Genomic DNA, 20,411 nt, shown 5'->3' with positions numbered 1-20,411 from the left:
TGCTGTGTTCTACACTACATAGCCATATGCCATGGATGTGACATAGACCTCACAGAGGACACATTACAGGACTTTCATACGGAGAGAAGCAGAGTCGCATGTGACGATCGCTACAGAGATTACAGAGCACAGAGTGCACGAGAGAGCAGGGACTGGTTGGCTGTGGAGCCGTTTCACTAGTGAGTGTTCATTCATCTTATCAAGTGCGTGTCTGAAATGAATGACACTTAGTTGAAGTAGAGAATTTTTGGTTTATTTTAAATAGTGGTGTGAAACACTGTAAAAAAAAAAATTTAGTAAATCCAGACAAAATGTCTTGTCCAATTCCTGTCCTCTGGTGCACAAGCATGATGCCTGCCTAGCTGAAACAGTAGCGGCAGCAGCAGGATGGAGAGGCCGACTGGAGGCTGTCTCTGCCAGCTGCCTCCTGCTCCTGGCCAGACTGGGAATATTCTCACTGCGGAACTGTTCATGGGAACGCAACCATTTATTATACCTCTTAGCACTGACATGTGAACAGAAAATACACGTTCGTTTAAATATTAACAAAATAATTAATCAAAACTATTTAGTTTCATCTTCATTGGTTTGTAGAGGTCCTCATAACGATTGTAATAGTTCATAGTGTTGGGCAGAGAAAATTCTACCCTTAGAATAACTAGCATGATGAGGTATATCCATGTAAGAAATAGGACTTATTTCTGCAGAAAGAGTCTGGAACCTACACACAACAAGATGGATTTTTTTTTTTTTTTTTTTAGCAAAAAGTGGTTAACAATAACATACATAATTCTACATCTGATTGGCACATGGTTAATACATATGCTTATCGTACGATTTAACAAAATTAATGATTGTCAGTGTCCAGTCATATAGCATGAATACTGAATAAGCACACGGTGACCTCTTAGTTTTCAGCGTTACACAAACAAAACTTTATATCGGATATAATAGTTTGGTTTTTATCGATCGGTTGCTTTCAGGGTCCTGGGCAGCATGGCATCATAGCCGATTTCTCCCTGGCAGGATGGCAGGGGGGAGGATAAGGAGGAAGGCCAAGCTCACCAGTTTGGACTTATAGAAATCCATTAAAGACAGAGAAAAAAAAAATGAAGAAATGAAGTAAAAGATAATCATGAAAGAAACGAATGAAAGACAAAACAAAACCACAGCTTGTCTCTCCCACATTAAAACTGATCAAAGCCAAAGACACACAGCTGAGAAGAAAGACAAAGCTGAGACAAGACCAAAGGCTCATGTTTGCTTAAAAAGTCAACACTTTATAGCCAATTTTTCAATCAACATTTGTCTTTAACTTGGACTTGGACTAGTAAATGCACTTTACACCTTTTCTTCGCAAACTCAGTTTGGTGAAGTTCTAGTTATGGCTGTGTTTGCCAAACTGTTTGTGAAGAAAAAACAATCCTTGCTTTAATTGTAGGTTTTAATAGTAAATTAAGAACAAATGGTGTTTGAATCCCATTCCTTCTATTCCTGGTCAATGCACAATTAATTAATGAATAATTAGAAAAGAATAAAGGAGAGACTTATCTATCCCCCTTTATTTTCGTTTTAAACCACTTTGCAAGATAAAACTTCTTTTCAATGTTATGATTACAATTATGTTAAGTTTGGTTTGAGAGGGATACGTTTGGTTATTAATTAAATGTTTGTGTTTCTGTATTGGGAGACTAAACCAGGCAGTAAATGCTCCATGTTTAAAGGCCAGTAGCACCATCCTGGTCATTGCTTTATTCTGCTGACCCAGAATCTCGAGCATAGTGCCTGTAGATAGAGTGAAAATAGGAAGGTAGAGGAATTTTAGGATATAATGGACGCCAGAGTGAAGTCTTCTCGAGGAACTGTTAAATTAGCCTCAAACCCCAGTGCCTGATCTCGAGTTAATTCTGCAGCTTATCTCAGAGAATCCATAATAACAGACGTTGTTTCCAGAGGTAGTTTGGAACTCTTCACTATACCAGCTCTTACAGTTGACTGGAGCAGCTCTAGCAGGAAAGACATTTAATGAACTTACTTGCCTCAGCCAGAGACTTGAAAAGGTGTTGTACATCATCGTGAGTGAGCTTGAGCGTGGCTGGGTATATTAGGAACGTCTGGAGACCGCGATCACAGGTTACTGCCAGCAGAGAAGAGAAGGCTCTGCCGCTGTGCTGTGTAATCGCTGAAGTCTGGATAAAAACTAATGACTATCTTGTTAAACTTCACTGGTGATTTCCTGGCAGCTTGCGAAATATGCTGTCGATCCGTGTACCCCAGCAGATTAATAATCAATGTTCCAGGCCTGTATGCTGTTTTTGATCAGCTGCCATAGAAACGGTGAGCCCTCATTACTTCTACAGTCCTGTCAGCCAGAGAGGGGAACCACTCTTTGACGGAATTGGTAAGAAAACCAACCGGGTCTGATCCTTCAGAATTCTCCAGTAGGTTAACAATGAGAAGGTTGCATCACCTGCTCCTATCCTCCAGCTCCGCCATTTTAGCCTCAAGCTGATCCTGTTTGGCTGGGTGCAGCGAGGCAGCGGTTTCAGCTAGTTTAACTTTGGCTTTCAAACCGGCAAATTCAGCCTGTAGCTCTTTCATGCCGAGCGAATATTGAGAGATTTCAGCTCGTATGGACCGGGTTTCGTCCTTGATCCGGGAGAGCTGTGTCTCAAAATATTGTCTGTGTTTTTCTAACTGGCTGTTAGCATGATACAGGATTCCTTATTATGTCCCTTTCGGGGCGAGTCTTGCCTGCAAGGGTCTTTGTTTTTGAAGAAATTGACATATTTTATATATTGGTCAACAGCATCAATAAACTGTACTGGGAGTGAACAGTTAAGTTAGCCATTTGTAATGAAAACAGTTAAATGAAGAGGAGAGAGGGCATGGACCAAAATCACTAGGCAGATAAAGAAAAGGAACACACAAAGAACTTGTGATGCATACCCGCAATCCTCAAATGAAATGAATTAGGTACGAAGATAATTAAAGGGATATTTCACAAGTAATTTTGTGGAGATTACCCCATTGTATTTGGATAGCGTGAATACTAGCAACATAAGCTGTCCTTGTTAACCGTTAACAGCATCGCCGTTCCTCCTGCTTGTCCAGCTCCCAGTTCACTCCCATTCATTTTCAGGACCTTTCTGAAAGTAATCTTTTTAAAACATAAACTACGGGGGATAATAGATCAATAAAAGAGAGTACTAATGTCAAACAATCCCTGTGTCTGTAGTAATAGGTCACCGATGAGAACTGGATACAGACTGTCTGATTGATATGGTAAAACATTGACCTGCATAGTAAAATGTTTCAGGCCTGTCACACATTGCAGTCTTCATCCACCTCCATTTTACCGCTATGAACTCTAATGAAATCCATACCTTTACCCCACTCTCTTTCACACCCTGACCTTTTGATGAAGGTGAGTTTTACTCCTTCATCACACACGTGTGTACTGCAGGATTGTGGTGTTTCTGAAAGGATTGTGAATAAAATGACATTTTGTTCTGCTGGTAGCACCATTGCCTCAGCAAGAAGGTCCTGGGTTTGAATCCCGGCCTGGGCCTTTCTGTGTGAAGCTTGCATGTTCTCCCGTGTTCATGTGGGTTTCCTCCGGGTACTCTGAGTGTGTGTGAATGGTGAGTGAATGTTGTGTATGCCTTGTGATAGATTGGCGACCTGTCCAGGGTGTATTCCTGCCTCTCGCCTTGTGACCCTGACCAGGATAAGCGGGTATAGATAATAGATGGATGGACTTCCACAAAGGAGAACGAGAGTCATGCAGCGACTGATTCCAACTTCAGACTCTTGTTCACTGACTTCAGTTCCTAGTGAACGAGTGAGTCATGCAGTGACTGATTCCAACTTCAGACACTAGTTCATAGTGAAAGTAATTTCACCTACTGTGCTTTGGATGTGAATTCCTACATGAACCTAGCACAGGCCTATGTTATTATGCGATTCACAGGACTTTCCGAAACATTTATCCAATTTAGAAATGAATAGCCAGTATAGGGCATCTTTCTGTGCAATTCAGTCAATTAGCATTAAGGGGTTGGCTCACAAATAAGTGGCACGAGGTTGATGACTGAATAATTTGCAATTAGCGGATTACAACAATATAATCGATAGGCTAATTTTTTATTTTTTTTAAAAACACATTAATTAGCAGTGTGGGACAATTTCTTATGAATTTGTAGCTTTATCCATGCAGATGTTATATAGTGGATCAAATAAGTTGTAAAACAGCTAGCTAGGATAGCCTGGCGATAAGACAGAGCAGGAACTTAGGGGTAGCCATTGGAGGTGTGAATGTGTGTGTCTGTGTGTGAGTATGGGTCTGCGTGTGTGTGTCTGTGTGTGTCTGTGTGTAAGTGTAGGTCTGCATGTGTGTGTGTGTGTGTGTGTGTATGTCAGAGGGGGTGCCCATTCCCCTCCCCCCTTTCACTAGATAAAATATGTGGCTTTCTTGCATTCTAGCATCTAGGTCTGGTGTCTACATCTCTGGTTTTTTTTAAATATTCTGCTGCCTTTTTGTTTTTAAATTTAGGTCTTGGCACATCTTTAGATTACTTTGGGACAAACATGCTGTGGTTTTGTATCTTCTCTCAATAATTCCTTGTGTGACTGTCCATGTCTATAACCTTTGTTAATTGTTTGAACCTTGTCTTTAGATTTGGTATGTTTGATAATAATTATCAAATTAAATCAAATAAATATATTTTACATGTTGGATAAGTGAGGTGTTTTAACTGTTGATACATTGTGTTCGGTATTCAGAGTGCCAGATGCCAAATGAGGGTGTTAATAGTTAAAACAACTGGGTTCAGATAATTAAACATAGTCCAGATAATCCTCACCTTGCTGAAAGGTTTTACACTCTTTATCTTCTTAGTCAGTGCCTGTCCTAATTTTATGACCTGTAATTCTACTGAATGCCGTGCCGTGCATAACTGCAGCGGGATTTCCCTCATGAATGTTTAAATCCCCTACATACATTTAGGGGAAGGTCTGACAACCCCACTCTGCGATGTGTGATCGTCTTTGGGAAATAATATACTGATGGCCTCTTTTGTTCACGGTTTTTTGCACCATGCAAATAAGAGAGTTGACTACCCGTAGCTTATAGCATTTCTCCGATGTAAGTATGTGGTGTGTAAGTATGTCCAACAGTATGTGGAGTGTGAAATATGTGAGTAGAGACTAAATGCTGTGGCCAGGGACGTGCCATGGCAGTTTCAACAGTTTCAAATGAAATGGGCCCCGAGGAGCAGTGGGGCCCCAAACACCCACGAGACTTTTTGAAAAATGTTTAGTAAGATCTACATTTTAGAGGTTTTCCTACGAACAGCCATGTACTTGCCATTCGTGGCTACATCGCAGCACATCCGGGAACTTTCCTGAACTCTGACCTTTCCATGACTACCATAGATGCAGTTAAGTTCTATTTCCATCCATCTGTAAGTTTGTAGCCTAAGTTAGAAGGTAAATAAAAATTACTAACATTAAACATCAAAATATTCTGATGTAGTACCATAGGGAGCTAGCTACCGCTAATTCATAACAAACCTTGCTAACTCCAGCCGGCTCGCGTAATTCTGAGTGTGCTGTGGGATTGCAAAGGCAATCAGGAAGTCCCCCGAGTCTCAGATCTCGGTCGTTAGCAGGCTAGCTCGCAGTATTTTATATGGTTCTCTCAATATGGGGACTGCCCACACTGTAGCCTACAACGTAAGCCTAATGTTTACTAGATAGCTTTTTGTTTTTTATTACATGGCCGGATGTGCATAGAAAAGCTGGTCCCGCCTGCAACAGCAGTCGAGACAGGACATACAGATGGTGGATTATTCTTTATTATTATGTATAATTCAAGAAAAATAGGTCTATCATTTTTTTTTCAGTCTGTTTTAATCGGTTTGTTGCTTAATTCCCAGATTATTACAATACAGGCGTGATTGCAAAGGTGAAAGAGCCACAGTGGCACAGGTACCAATGGTTTGGTAACTTGACTGTACTAATGAACTGTCTGATGGTTCATCTGGTGCAGATTGCTATGAATATTATGGGGGTTGAGGAACACCCATCTCTTCAGACGATAATTGAGGAGTCTGTTATCATGCAGGAACAGAAAATAGTGTCTGACCCCACTCACATGTTTTACCCTAAATTCCTACTTCTACCTTCTGGTAAAATATTCAAGTCCCTCAGTGCAGGCTTACCTGCTATAAACACTCATTCATGGTGATGACTATTTAGCTTCTTAGTGCTAAAAGGTGATGTGAGTTGTTGGCTGCATGGGTGTTGCAATATGTCTTCACTGCTATAACACTTTTTTCAGTGTTAATTAATTATTCATTTATTTTTCATATTATTTTTCAATTGGACCACCAACTCCCCCACTTGATGGAGGACAGCTTTATTTATACAATTACAATATTTAAATGTCATAGTGGTGAAGTCACTTAGATTTTTAAGTGAGACAGTTATGTTTGTTCCATTGATATGTGTTCAGTGAGAAGGTTTTGCCATTGTGTGATACTTAATGAATTCCTAGATTTTCAATTTAGGAGGATAGTTTTCTTGGTGATCATTAATATGTTCAATATGTATTTAGATGATGTTGATGGTAGACAGAGTTGTGTTATGCTAATGCTGACTAGTGGTTTGCATCTTGCAGTGTAGCTTCTGTCATTCTGTTTGTGAAGTCTTCTGCAGACAGGAAGTACTGACACATCCATGCGTGTATTATGTTGAGTGTTTCTGATTTGTCGGACAGGTGTTTGGGGTTTTTTCTTCATTATGGTGAGAATTCTTCAGTCATCAACTGAGGAGGTCTTTTTTGGACTACCAAGCCATTTGCAATTATCGAGCTCACCGGTGCTGTCTTTCTTCTTAATGATGTTCCAAACAGTTGATTTTGGTGAGCCTAGGGTGGCCTATGTCTCCAACAGTTTTTTTCTTATTTCTCAGCCTCATAACAGCTTCCTTGACTATCATAGCCACAACTCTAGTCCTCATGTTGACAAACGTCGAACAAACGATACAGAAGAATGATTTTAAGTCACTAATATCCTGTCATGTACCCTTTGGTTCTTATGTATGGGAGGTGGACATCACTCAATGAGTGAGGAGACATGTGATGTCATATTGAAGGTCCTGAAGGGGGAATTTAATGTCCTTGTTGCAGAACAAACAAGAGCTTTAGTTGGGCTGTGGAGAACTGTCCATTCCCTTGGTTAGGATGAGCAGACATTATTGTGTGCAGGAAAACAAATGGCACCTTGGTGGTGCAAACCATAAGAGGAACAGGGCTGCTGTGTGTGTGTGTGTGTGTGTGTGTGTGCCTCTGAAAGCCTTTCTGATACTTTAATCCTTTTCCTATATTTACGGCATGCTTTACTGGACAGTCAATGGAATTACATTACATTACATTACATTACAGGCATTTGGCAGACGCTCTTATCCAGAGCGACGTACAACAAAGTGTATAACCATAACCAGGAACAAGTATGACGAAATCCCTAGAGAGAAGTACCGGTCCAAGTACAGGGAACAACCGCATAGTTCAACTTGGACCCTGGTGGTTAAACTGATTAACACTAACAACGAGAACGGCAACAACGCAATCTATGGAAAAATAAAAATAAATAAAAATACAAGTAGTCGTTAAGACTGGCGCATCAACTAAGTCACCTATTAAGCAGCTGCCTAGTTACACCCCTAAGTTTAGTCATTTACAGGGGGGAAGGGAGGGATGGGGAGAGGTGCAGCCTGAAGAGGTGGGTCTTCAGTCGTCGTTTGAAATGGGTCACAGTCTCAGCTGTTCTGACCTCCACAGGGAGGTCATTCCACCATCGTGGGCCAGAACAGACAGGAGACGTGTTCTGGAAGTGCAGGTGCGAAGAGGGGGAGGTGCTAGGCGTCCTGAGGTAGCAGAACGGAGGGATCTGGTTGGCATGTAGGGTTTGAAAATCTTGTGAAGGTATGCTGGGGCTGATCCCTTGACTGCCTGGTATGCTAGAACCAATGTTTTGAATTTGATGCGAGCTATAACAGGCAGCCAGTGGAGGGTAGTGAGCAGGGGAGTTACGTGGGAGTGTCTGGGGAGGTTGAAGACCAGACGAGCCGCAGCATTCTGGATGAGCTGCAGGGGTCTGGTGGCAGATGCCGGTAGTCCAGCCAGAAGAGAGTTGCAGTAGTCCAGGCGGGATAGAACCATTGCTTGGACCAGGAGCTGGGTTGAGTAGGTGGTGAGAAAGGGGCGGATTCTGCGGATGTTGTATAGGAAAAATCTGCATGCCCGGGTTACTGCTGCAATGTTGTTGGAGAGGGACAGCCTGTTGTCCATCATCACTCCGAGATTCTTGGCGCAGGGTGATGATGTCACTACGGTGTCCCCTAAGGAAATGGAAAAGTCGAGGAGGGAGAGGATAGAGCAGGAATAAAGATTAGCTCCGTCTTTCCCGGGTTGAGCTTCAGGTGGTGATTGTCCATCCAGCTCTGTATGTCCCTCAGGCAAGCGGAGATGCGGGCAGGGACCTGTGTGTCCGATGGGGAGAAGGAGAGAAAGAGTTGCGTGTCGTCGGCATAGGAATGATAGGACAAGCCATGGGCAGATATTACAGGGCCAAGGGATCTGGTGTATATGGAGAAGAGAAGGGGACCAAGAACTGAGCCCTGGGGAACTCCGGTGGTGAGGGGACGGGGTGGTGATACCTTACCCGCCCAGGCAACCTGGAAGGAGCGGTCAGAGAGGTAGGACTCAATCCAGTCAAGGACTGTGCCGCGGATCCCTGATGCTGCCAGGGAGGACAGGAGGGTAGAGTGGTCCACAGTGTCAAATGCAGCGGAGAGGTCTAGAAGAATCAGGACAGAGGAGAGGGAGGCTGCTCGTGCGGCATGGAGTGACTCACTGACCGAGAGGAGTGCAGTCTCAGTCGAGTGGCCAGGCCTGAAACCAGACTGGTGGGGATCAAGCAGGTTGTTCTCAGAGAAGAAAGCAGAGAGCTGGTTAGATGCAGCACGTTCGAGTGTTTTGGATAGGAAAGGGAGGAGAGATACTGGGCGGTAGTTCTGAATGACTGAAGGATCCAGTGTGGGTTTCTTCAGCAGCGGGGTGATGTGGGCCTTCTTGAAGGATGAGGGGAAACATCCAGAAGATAGGGATGAGTTCACGAGGGAGGCAACAAAAGGGAGGATGTCTGGTGTGATTGTTTGAAGGAGAGATGAGGGGATAGGGTCGAGGGCGCAGGTGGTAGGGCGGTGGGTGAGCAGAAGCTGGGAGACTTCAGTGTCTGAGAGGAGAGAAAATGTGGAGAAACAGGGGGCGGAGGACGCAGAGGGGGCGGAGGACGCAGAGGGGGCAGAGGACGCAGAGGGGGCGGAGGACGCAGAGGGGGCGGAGGACGCAGAGGGGGCAGAGGACGCGGGGGGGCGGAGGACGCAGAGGGGGCGGAGGACGCAGAGGGGGCGGAGGATGCAGAAGGGGGCAAAGGAGCTGCGGATGTCTGCAATCTTTTCGTCAAAGAATGCTGCAAAGTCATCTGCAGTGAAGGAAGACTGGGGTGGAGGAGGTGGCACGCTGAGGAGAGAAGAGAAAATAGAGAAAAGTTGACGAGGGTTAGAAATGGAGTTATGAATTTTGGTTTGGTAGAATTTTGCCTTAGCGGCAGTGACAGAAGAAGAGAACTCTTTCAGGAGAGACTGATAGGCTGAGAGGTCAGATGGGTCCCTGGATTTGGCCCACTTCCTCTCAGCAGCGCGGAGGGTGGCCCTGGAGGTGCGCAGGATGTCAGACATCCATGGACTGGGAGGGGATGAACGTGCTGGCCTAGGGACGAAGGGGCATAGGGAGTCGAGTGCTGAGGAGAGAGATGACGTCAGGGTGGAGGATGCAGAGTTAGTGGGGAGCTTGGAAAATGATTGAAGAGTGGGGAGGGAAGCAGTCACTCTGTGAGCAAGAGAAGAGGGTGATAGGGAGCGGAGGTTACGGCGGACAGTGACAGTGGGGATGGGAGGGGGAGAGGGAGGGTGTGGAGAGAGGGGGAGGGAGAAGGAGATGAAATGATGGTCAGACGTATGCAGGGGGGTAACCGTAAGATTGGAGCTGGAGCAGGTCCTCAGGAAGATCAGGTCTAGGAGGTTGCCTGCCTTGTGGGTTGGAGGAGAGTGTTGTAGGGAGAGGTCAAAGGAGTGAAGTAGTGGTAGGAAGGCAGCAGACTGGGAGGCTTCTAGGTGGATGTTAAAATCTCCAAGGAGGATCAGCGGGGTGCCGTCCTCAGGGAAGGAGCTGAGCAGGGTATCTAGCTCATCCAGGAAGCTTCCCAGGGGCCCCGGGGGGCGATAAATAACAATAATATAAAGGTTAGCAGGGTAGGTGATAGAGACAGGATGGAATTCAAAAGTGGATATGGACAGGTCAGAGAGGGGGAGAACAGAGAATTTCCAGGTGGGGGAGATCAGTAGACCAGTACCACCACCACGGCCAGATCGCCGGGGGGTGTGGGAGAAGGAGTAGGAGGATGAGAGGGCAGCAGGAGTGGCAGAGTTGTCTGGTGTGATCCAGGTCTCTGTGAGGGCAAGGAACTGCAGGGATTGGAGGGAGGCATAGGCAGAAATTAAGTCTGCTCCAAATGAAATGAATTACTCCAAAAGTGCAAACCCTATTAGGGTTCATGTTGTAGTGTTTCTATATCTTCATGAGTCTTTCAATTCTTTTTAAGTACGTACACCTGGTATAATGGAAGACTGGATTTTTGATGTGTTATTAACAGTTACATGAAGTATTTCATTATTCATCAAAACATTTGTAGCCCTATGTTATTATATTAACCGGCCAATGTTACGTTAGCCGTTCAAGTTACATTAACCATTACATTTACATTACATTTATTTGGCAGACACTTTTATCCAAAGCAACATACAATTAGTGCATACCGAAGGTCATTGAAACAACTACAAAACACAGGTCCAATAAGGTACAATACTCATGATGAAAGTTATTCATAGTCATGAACACAGTAAGTTCAATCCACGCAGTAAGTAAAAGTCAAGTCAAAGTTTATTTGTATAGCACATTTACAACAACCACAGTTGACCAAAGTGCTGAACAGACTGAAAATACCAAAAATGAATATAAAAATAAATAAAAATAAGAATAAAAGGAAGCAATAAACATAGTAATAAAATAATTACGGCACAACAGAAGATAAAATCAAGGTGACAAGCTCAACTCGAATTGAATGCCAATGAGAAGAGGTGGGTCTTCAGAAGCGACTTAAAAGATTCTACGGTCTGAGCAGTTCTTATATGAAAAGGTGCGCTGTTCTAGAGATTAGGGGCAGCTACCGCAAAAGCTTGGTCACCTCTATTTTTGTGCCTGGATCTCGGAACATCCAAGAGCATCTGGTTGGCCAACCTTAGTGCTCTAACTGCATGTATGATGCTGAAAAAGTAAGCATAGGCTAGGTCAGAAAATGTTATTTCAATCTAGGAGGCATGATAACTGTCAGGAGTGGGTGCGGGAATGGACCCAAACGCAGAGTAAAACAGAAAGTCCAAAACTGGGGAAAACAAGACTTTAATAAACTAACAGGGAACAAAGGGACTTGCAGGGTGAAACAAACAAACAACGAAAATCTTCAAACGATTTACAAAAAACAAAAATACAAAAACCCAAAAACGAAGGAAAACAGGGAAGGCAGGGCACAGGCAGGCAAACAACAGGTAAACGGGGAAAAAACGGGCAGAAACAGGAACAAACAAGCAGGTAGCAAACCAGGTACAAACCAGACAAAGCAAGGCAAAGCAAAGGTTCCAGCGCCTGAGTCTGGGGAGAGGGAGATTTAAATAGAGAGACGCAGACGAGACACAGGAGGGCACGATGAACAATCAAGCCACAGAGAGGGAGGGGAACACGAGACAAAACGCAACTAATAATTGGATAATCAAAAACAATAAAACAATTAACTGAACACAAAACCGAGGTGCCGCCATCTGGCGGCCCAACGGAGAAACAACAAGGGGGAAGACAACAGAAGACCCCAGAACCCTGACAATAACTAGCTATAATATCAAGTTAACGACACAAATGCAATATGAGTGCTGGTTGGAGGTGCATGGGTATACCCTGCAGAGTAGTGATAGCTAGTCCAGGTACAGTTTGAAGAGATGCATCTTCAGACTACAGCGGAAGACGGGCAATGACTGAGTGGTTTGTAGAAGAACAGGGAGTTTGTTCCACCACTGAGGAGCTAGGGTGGAGAAGCTTTGTGCTAGGGATGAGCGAGAACCATTCACCTTGATGGCAGAGAGTGCAGTCGCCCTGCTGAGAGAGTGGAGTGGTCGAGCTGGCTTGGAGGATTGAATCATGTCCTGTAGGTAGGCGGGGGCTGTCCTTTTGTGTAGGTGTGTTAAGGACTTGAAACTGATCCTGGTGACGATTGGTAGCCAGTGGAGTGACCTCCATAGGGCACCCACATTCTGAATCATCTGTAGTGGCTGTATGGCACAAGTTGGCTGGCTTGCAAGGAAGTGGTTGCAGGAGTCAAGATGGGAGGTCACTATACTCTGGACAAGTAGCTGGGTGGCGTGCGTGGTCAGGTATGGTCGAATCCTCCTGATGTTGTACAGGAGGAATCTGCAGGACCATGATTTTGCCTTGATGTGCTCCTTGTGTTACGGGGAGTAGTACAGGTGGACCCAAACGCTAGACACAGACACAGATAATGCAGGGAGAAACCAGACGTGATTTATTTTTCCAGGTATAGGGAACCAGGCTGGGAACCAGAGGGACAAGGCAGGTGTAGTTTGACTGATGAACAGGAGCTGGCACAGGCTGGATAGCGGCAGGGAGCAGGCACAGGGCTGGACAGCGGCAGGGAGCAGGCACAGGGCTGGACAGCGGCAGGGATCAGGCACAGGCTGACAGCGACAGGGAGCAGGCACAGGCTGACAGCGGCAGGGAGCAGGCACAGGGCTGGACAGCGGCAGGGAGCAGGCACAGGGCTGGACAGGACTGGACTGGACAGGACAGGAAGGCCGGCGGAAGGTGAGCTGGAACCGGCGAAATGCCGGCGAAAGACAAGACAGAATGACCACGGAGACTAGACACACTGGACCGACAAGACAGATACAATTAACAAGGTACCGAACAAACACGGGATCGGGGAAGCAGGTAGGCGAAGTGAACGAGAGAAAAAACACAAATGGAAAAAGTTACTCTTTAAAGTAATAATCTCGAAGATTTTCATTAAAATAAATGTCTGTTAAGTCACTATCTATCGCCAAATTAGGTGAAACAATGGTGATTAAGCATATTATTATATTAATTTATATTATTATAATAATAATTTATGATTAAAGAACTAGGTGTCTGTGGCGACATTCCCGGGAAAAAATCACAAGCGGCGCATAGTTAGTGTCGTGTTTTCCATCACCCATCAGTGGTTGGTCTGCCAGAGAGGGTAGGCGGAGCTAACGCAACAGGCTCGCTCTTCAACTCACTTGTGTGTGAGCATTACATTACATTACATTACAGGCATTTAGCAGATGCTCTTATCCAGAGCAATGTACAACAAGTGCATTAGTTCAAGGTGCAGAAAAACACACTAGAGTGAAGTAAAGATTGTAGTGCCAGAAGTGACCACAGATCAGGACTCCAACCTGTAGGGTAACCTGTTCAGCAAACAAACAAACAATCATGCCAAGTACAAAACTAGCACTGAAATCACATTTGCCTAATCAGAATCAGACAAAACAATCCTGCCAAATACAAAACTAACATGATCGCATTAGCCTAACTAGGTACATTGAGCTAAACTAGAGGCTAGGGAGGGGTGGGGAGAGGCGCAGCCTGAAGAGATCAGTCTTTAGTCTGCGCTTGAAGGTAATCAGATTCTCTGCTGTTCTGACCGCCACGGGAAGGTAATTCCACCAGCGGTGGGCCAGGACAGACAGCAGAGGCGAACGGGAAGTACAGACACGAAGAGGGGGAGGTGCCAAGCGTCCAGAGGTGGCAGAACGGAGAGGTTTGGCTGGTGTGTAGGGTCTGATGATCCTCTGGATGTATCCTGGTGCTGACCCCTTAGCTGCCTGGTATGCAAGCACCAAAGTCTTAAATTTGATGCGAGCCATGACAGGCAGCCAGTGGAGGTCAGTGAGCAGGGGGGTGACATGGGAATGTCTGGGGAGGTTGTAGACCAGACGAGCTGCGGCATTCTGGATGAGCTGCAGGGGTCTGATGGCGGATGCTGGCAGACCAGCCAGCAGCGAGTTGCAGTAGTCCAGGCGGGACAGGACCATCGCTTGAACCAGGAGCTGGCTTGCGTAGGTGGTGAGGAAGGGACGGATTCTCCGGATGTTGTACAGGAAGAACCTGCATGTTCGACTCACCGCCGCGATGTTCTGGGAGAGGGACAGTCTGTTGTCCATCACCACTCCAAGGTTTTTGGCAGTGGGTGATGATGACATGACGGTGTCTCCTAGGGAAATACAAAGGTCAAGGAGGTTAAAGGATGGAGCAGTGATGAAGATCATCTCTGTCTTACCTGAGCGGCTTACTGTTTTTTCCGGTGTTTGCCAGCGTTACAGAGAAGGGGGGGTGGGGGGTTAAGGAACCCTAAAAAGTTTTTGTGTAACATGAGAGGCCATATTATTTGTTGACATTTGATGACAATGTAACGTTACTAAATTACATAGCTATTTGCACAGCTAACACTAGCTACCGGACCGTGTCAAGAAAGGCAACATTAGTTTAGACAACGTTGAGCACAGTATCCATCTCTCATATCAGGTAACGTTGCGTTAGCTAGCTAACTAATGTAAATAACACAATCTAATGTCAGCTAACAATTATAAAAAACGTTACTGTATAAGCTAACGCTACTGACCGGTACCGACCTCGCAAACCGTCTCTCGAATGCAATGCTACCTTGTTGCAATGTAGCTAACTAAAGGCCAGTTCAGATCAATGATTCGCAATGAGATTGAATATGAAATGCAATTAGTTATACACACTTAATTGCATTTCAGAAATATAGGCATAGTCTGATTTGCAAGATAGTTGACTAGTACCAGCTAAAGTTAGTAGCCATCCCTCAATCCGGTTGTTTAGCCTTCTGGCTCACTAGCTAGTCGTGACTTGTGATAGCATAGCATGCTATTTAATATTGGTAAAGGTGTGATTCTAATGGCAGTGAGCTGATTTTGCCACCACTATCACAGGTTATTGTTAGCAAAACACTGAATTCCATTTGATATCTCCAGGTCAAGATGCAGAGGAAACTCTCGTCATTCTTTAAAAAAACAACAGAAAGCCCCAGCCTTGTCCTCAGTCAGGAGGTTGAGAGTGCAAGAGGTAGTTATCTTAGGTGAGATTTATAGTAATAGGCTATTTTTCCTTCATGAAAATGTATGCAGATTTAATTGTGTGTAGGTGTGGTTACAGGTTATATGTACTTAGGCTAGTGGTGATGATGGATCTTTCAAGGAGGCTGAGCAGTTTGGAAAATAGGTTACTGCTGCTCAGCCTGAGCTTTAATTGGCAATGGAGCAGACACTGCTATGTGATGTCAGCACAGTCTCGTATGTACTCATGCTGCTTCCTATGCGTTGTGTTTGAAAATACAGCTATTACCATGTTGGCAGGTTCCTTTCATCTGTGGCTTTAGTATCTATGTTCTCTAAATTAATTTGCATTGTGGATATAGTCTTTTTATGTGAATTTTATACTCCTTAAAATCTTTGGGTGAAGCAGACAAGATTTAGCTCTTTTTCAAGAACAGTGGCAGCAGTGTAGAAGCTAGTGTAGAAGTGAGTGAATAAGTGAGTGTCATTTTCAATAACCATAACAGCACAAATAATTGACATGAAAAATAAATATACAGTACTTACCCTAATATAAAGTGGGAGATTACTGAGCTACAGAAACTGATTTAGTGACATTTTAATATAATCCCCCCAAAGTCTTTGAATATATGTATCAAATTGCAGAAAATTGCATCATTATTTTCTTTTTTTTCTGGGGAAGGACCCCCAAGCCCCCCGCTCTAATTGTGCCCCTCCAGAATTTTGGCTTGCATGATGCCCCTGCATGCAAGCATGGATGCATGCGCGTGTGCGGTCGCAGCTATTGCGGATTCGCGCTTGTTACCTTAAATAAGATATGGCCCTGCATTCAAATCTGAAATTGATCAGTATTCGCCAGGAAAAAAAGCTAAAATTCCCTTTTTTACATGAGGCTGCTGCCATGTTGGAACAAGCTAGTTTGTGGCATCATTGACATTAGTCTCGGCTGCTCAGTTCCTATTGGTAGATGGCTGACATTCAGTGAGCTCAGCTACGAATCAGGAGGAAAGAAACAAAACAAAAAATGCATAGAGAGTCCTTTTGTATTGCCCCAGGGTGCTTAAATGAGTATTACTACACAATACCTATCATTTTCATGAACTGCCTCTGACAAGACTGCAACCACTGAGCTGCTGGCTGCTCAGAAATGGTCCACCTGTGGGACGGGGCGATGGGTCTGCAGTGATGATTTGTTCTTCAGACCACGAACCGACTGAAGCCAGACGCTGTGGTTGGGTGGGAGGGCAAAATTAGCAATTAACTTATCTACAGTAAGTCAGATATCAAGTGTTTAGATTATGGCCTCAGAGAGAGAAACAGTGAACTGGATACAATATTGGCTTGAAGAATGCTACCTACCCTCCCCTCTACGAACATTAAAGGAAACGTCCTTTACGCCACTCTGATACCCTAATCTAGGCAGGCGATCTATGGGTCGTACCTCCTGCAGAGTTTGTCTCAGATGAGACTAACCAGAAGACACAGCTATTTACAAGGCCAGAGGCCCAGTGTGGCTACAGAATGAACAAAGATCCGGTTCTGTTTGATCTTAAGTTTAAATGCAATCTGTGACATTTTATTGAAATCGTTGACTGAAAACTTTATGTTTATGTTAGAAGCACAAGTAAACTTCCATGCTTTTATTGGTATTCAATAACTTAACTGAATTACCTCCTAATATATTCATGTTTGGTCTTGTAAGAAAGGGACTAAATTCTTGAATATTTTGGTAATAATATGGTTCTTAGCCATGCTTTCAACAACATAAGGTCACTTTAATAAGTACACTGTCAGCTTTTAGATAGGGCAGTCCTTGTCATAAATGAGCACGCCCCCCTTCTACACCTGAACTCGGCATTGCCCAAACAGGGCAAACATGCTCAAGCCATGTTGCGTAAAGTGTTTATGATGGCCTCAGGAAAAAGTTGTGTTGGGTTGCAGTTGGTCTTTATTTTGGTGGTGGTTTCTTGGTTGTACGTTTTAGCTCATTTCCTTTGTTCCCGTGGCACTGGAAGAGGGGAGTACTTTGGTATGGTCTGGCTCTTCAGTCTTTCTTTTTTAGTAATCTAAATGTAGCATCTTGTTTGATGTTTTCTGTTTTGTTTTGTAACTTAGAAGTAGTCCTGATACAGAGTGTGTTTTGGTTTGTCGGTTGATTCCACCAGGTTACTGTCGACAGACTTATCAATGATTAAATTCATAATTGTCATTTTCAATAATACTTGTTAAATCATGTAAAATATATATTTTTAGGTAGGTTAAGTGAGGGGTTTTAGCACGCAATACCACTTGTGTTCAGTATTCAGAGTGCTGAACATTTTAACAAGGGCATTGATCAAAGCACTGGATTCAGAAAATAAACATATTTTACATTACATTACATTACATTCATTTGGCAGACGCTTTTATCCAAAGCGACGTACAAACATTTTTTTTACTTAATTGTTGCTTGCCTGACAGTGCCTCCTGGAGTTTTAAATACACTGCTGTCTGAGCTTTAATCACAATATAAACTGCTGCTGGGTCCGTACAGCCTGTTCCCTGCTTATTCCTGTATCTTAATGTATAAACACAATAGCCGCGTTTCCACCGCAGGAACTATACCCCGGAACTAGGAACCTTTTGAGGAACTCAGTGCGTTTCCACCGCAGGAACTAGGGTCTAAATTTAGTTCTGGGGGCTTTGTTTTACCCCCCAAAACGTTCCTGCTCGGGGGGTAGTACTTTCCGAAAGTACAGGAACCTTTTGGGCGGAGCTTGCAGCGCTGAACATTTCTGATTGGTCGAGTACTCGTAGCATTTGTGTTGTATTTATTTTCCGCCATTACCCGCCATGTTTGAAAATATGCAGCGGCAAACCAATTTATTTTCATAATAACTTCAAATCAAACTTGTATGTTATGCGGCGCAGTAGCCTACTTTTGGTTATAGCCTGTCAACGTCTTGGAATTATAACGTGTGCTCTTCTGTTCTTTTCTTGCTTTAGTATTCCGTTTTATAAAATGCTAAGCATTCGCGCTGGGACAGCATATTACGTAGGCTACCAAAACATTCAAACGGATTAATTCGGTTGCTGAATATTTTCTTCCGGATTTTCTTTGTTAGCCCGTTGTAATTGACTCAAAACATTTGATACAGTTATGTGAGGTATGCGGTAGTTCTGCATAATTAACATTGGTGATACAGTACAAGCAAACTGGAAATCACCTTCCGCACTTTTTATCCGGGTAAAATAACAGGTTAATTCTAGTAATCTTCCCTTTAGCTTTTTCAGACTGCCGTAATTTTACTCAATTTTACTGCCATTTTTCAATTCCACGAAAAGACCAGGAAGACTATGGACTCATTTATGGTGCATGGTTCGCATCTGGAGGGCACACTTCGCTGCTCGGCTAGCAGTAACTTCGAAGGAAAGCAAACGGTGGCTGTACCACGACTAATTTACATTTTCACGCAAGTCCGAGTTTTCGTTCTATTCTTGTCATTTTGCGATTAGCCTATATGGAATTGACGACGAGAAAGTAATAAAACAGCAAATTGTTTACAACGTGTGCATGTTTTCTGCTGTTAATGAATGTGTTTGAGAGGATATATGAAAATCAATAAATACAAAAGTAACCATATATAGTCATTGTTGGTAACCCGTTGTATATAAGTGGAATAAACCCCTCCGGGCTGTCCCGGTTATTAGAAAATAATGTAGGCTACTTCGGTGGTAGTATGGGGTTACAGAAGAAATCATATGACAGATGGACCGACGACAACGTCAGTGGGCTAATTTGCCTAATCTTCGCGGTACTTTAGACCCTGGTGGAAACGCAGACAACCATTGGCTGAAGGAACCTTTTAGTTCCTGGTAAAGTAGTTCCTGGGACTGAAAGTTCCGGGTAATTTTGGTGGAAACGCGGCTAATGTGCAGATGTTCCCCTGTCGTACTGCACTGCTGCCCTGATCTCCCTGGGAGTATTGGGGCTCCCCCACTCCCTGCCCACTGATCCCTTAGCAGTGTGCTGCACTAGGGGGTCCTGAGACAGCCTCAGCACAGGGGCTCAGCTGATCCCTTAGCAGTGTGCAGCGCCAGGGGGTCCTGAGACGGCCTCAGCACAGGGGCTCAGCTGATCCCTTAGCAGTGTGCAGCACCAGGGGGTCCTGAGACAGCCTCAGCACAGGGGCTCAGCTGATCCCTTAGCCCATAGTGACGGATGACAAAGGGATTTTACATTTGTGCAACCTCATATTCGAACCCCAGTGAAACAGGAAATGGTGAAAGGCAGCAATACAGTTCCGGGGGACTAAGATTTTTTTTTTTTAGAAAAATTTTTTTAGATGCCACTTTGTTTGGTTTTATTTGAAATATACTTTGGGGTGCCAATAATTTTGACCCCTAGGTTTTTGAGAAAAATAAAAGTTTTTTATAAGAATTGTTTTATTAAAGTGAAAGTAAGCAGTTTCTACAGATGTTTGAGCAGAAAATTAAAATAATTAGGTTTATAATTTAGGTTTCTTTTATACAATCATTTATGTTGATTTCAATGAAGAGTGCCAATAATTCTTTTTTACTTGAATATATTAACTCCTCTTTGTAGACTGAACAGCTGCAATCTCACACAGAAGATCTGTGATATTGTGGCCTCAGCTCTCCAGTCATCAAACTCACCCCTGAGAGATCTGGACCTCAGCTACAATAACCTGGGAGATTCAGGAGTGGAGCTGCTCAGTGCTGGACTGAGGAGTCCAAACTGTAAACTACAGAGACTGGGGTGAGTGGTGCTGTGTACTGTGTGACAATAACTAAATAGAATTTGTGATTATGGTTCTATTCAGTGAAATGTTAAAAAGCTCCTTCTCTCTCAGTTTACTCATCTGTCCACCAGCATTCTTTCTGTGCCCATATATATCTTAGTCGGACTGAAATTTGAAATACTATATCATTATTTATATTCTATACCATTGCAAAAATGTTTTTAAATGGTTTCAAAATGTTTTTTTTTAAATGATAAAAATGTATACTTTTGTAGTTTTGGACATATCACAAAAATGTTACTATCATGTTACTATGGA

General features: G+C 43.8%; 1 protein-coding gene across 9 annotated transcripts in view; it reads left to right on the top strand.

The window, feature by feature from the left end:
- LOC135240535 (NACHT, LRR and PYD domains-containing protein 3-like) overlaps positions 1-20,411 on the top strand; it is a 169,044-nt gene that overhangs the window by 126,240 nt on the left and 22,393 nt on the right. For all 9 annotated transcript variants that reach the window (XM_064310127.1, XM_064310124.1, XM_064310125.1 and 6 more), the window contains one exon: positions 19,937-20,110. In XM_064310127.1, coding sequence (XP_064166197.1) covers positions 19,937-20,110 — 174 coding nt within the window. The remainder of the gene's footprint in view (positions 1-19,936; positions 20,111-20,411) is intronic.

This window comes from Anguilla rostrata, chromosome 15 (assembly GCF_018555375.3).
Source record: "Anguilla rostrata isolate EN2019 chromosome 15, ASM1855537v3, whole genome shotgun sequence".
NCBI lineage: Eukaryota > Metazoa > Chordata > Actinopteri > Anguilliformes > Anguillidae > Anguilla > Anguilla rostrata.
The sequence above is the reverse complement of the archived record's forward strand: the minus strand, read 5'-3'. Positions and strand labels throughout refer to the sequence as shown.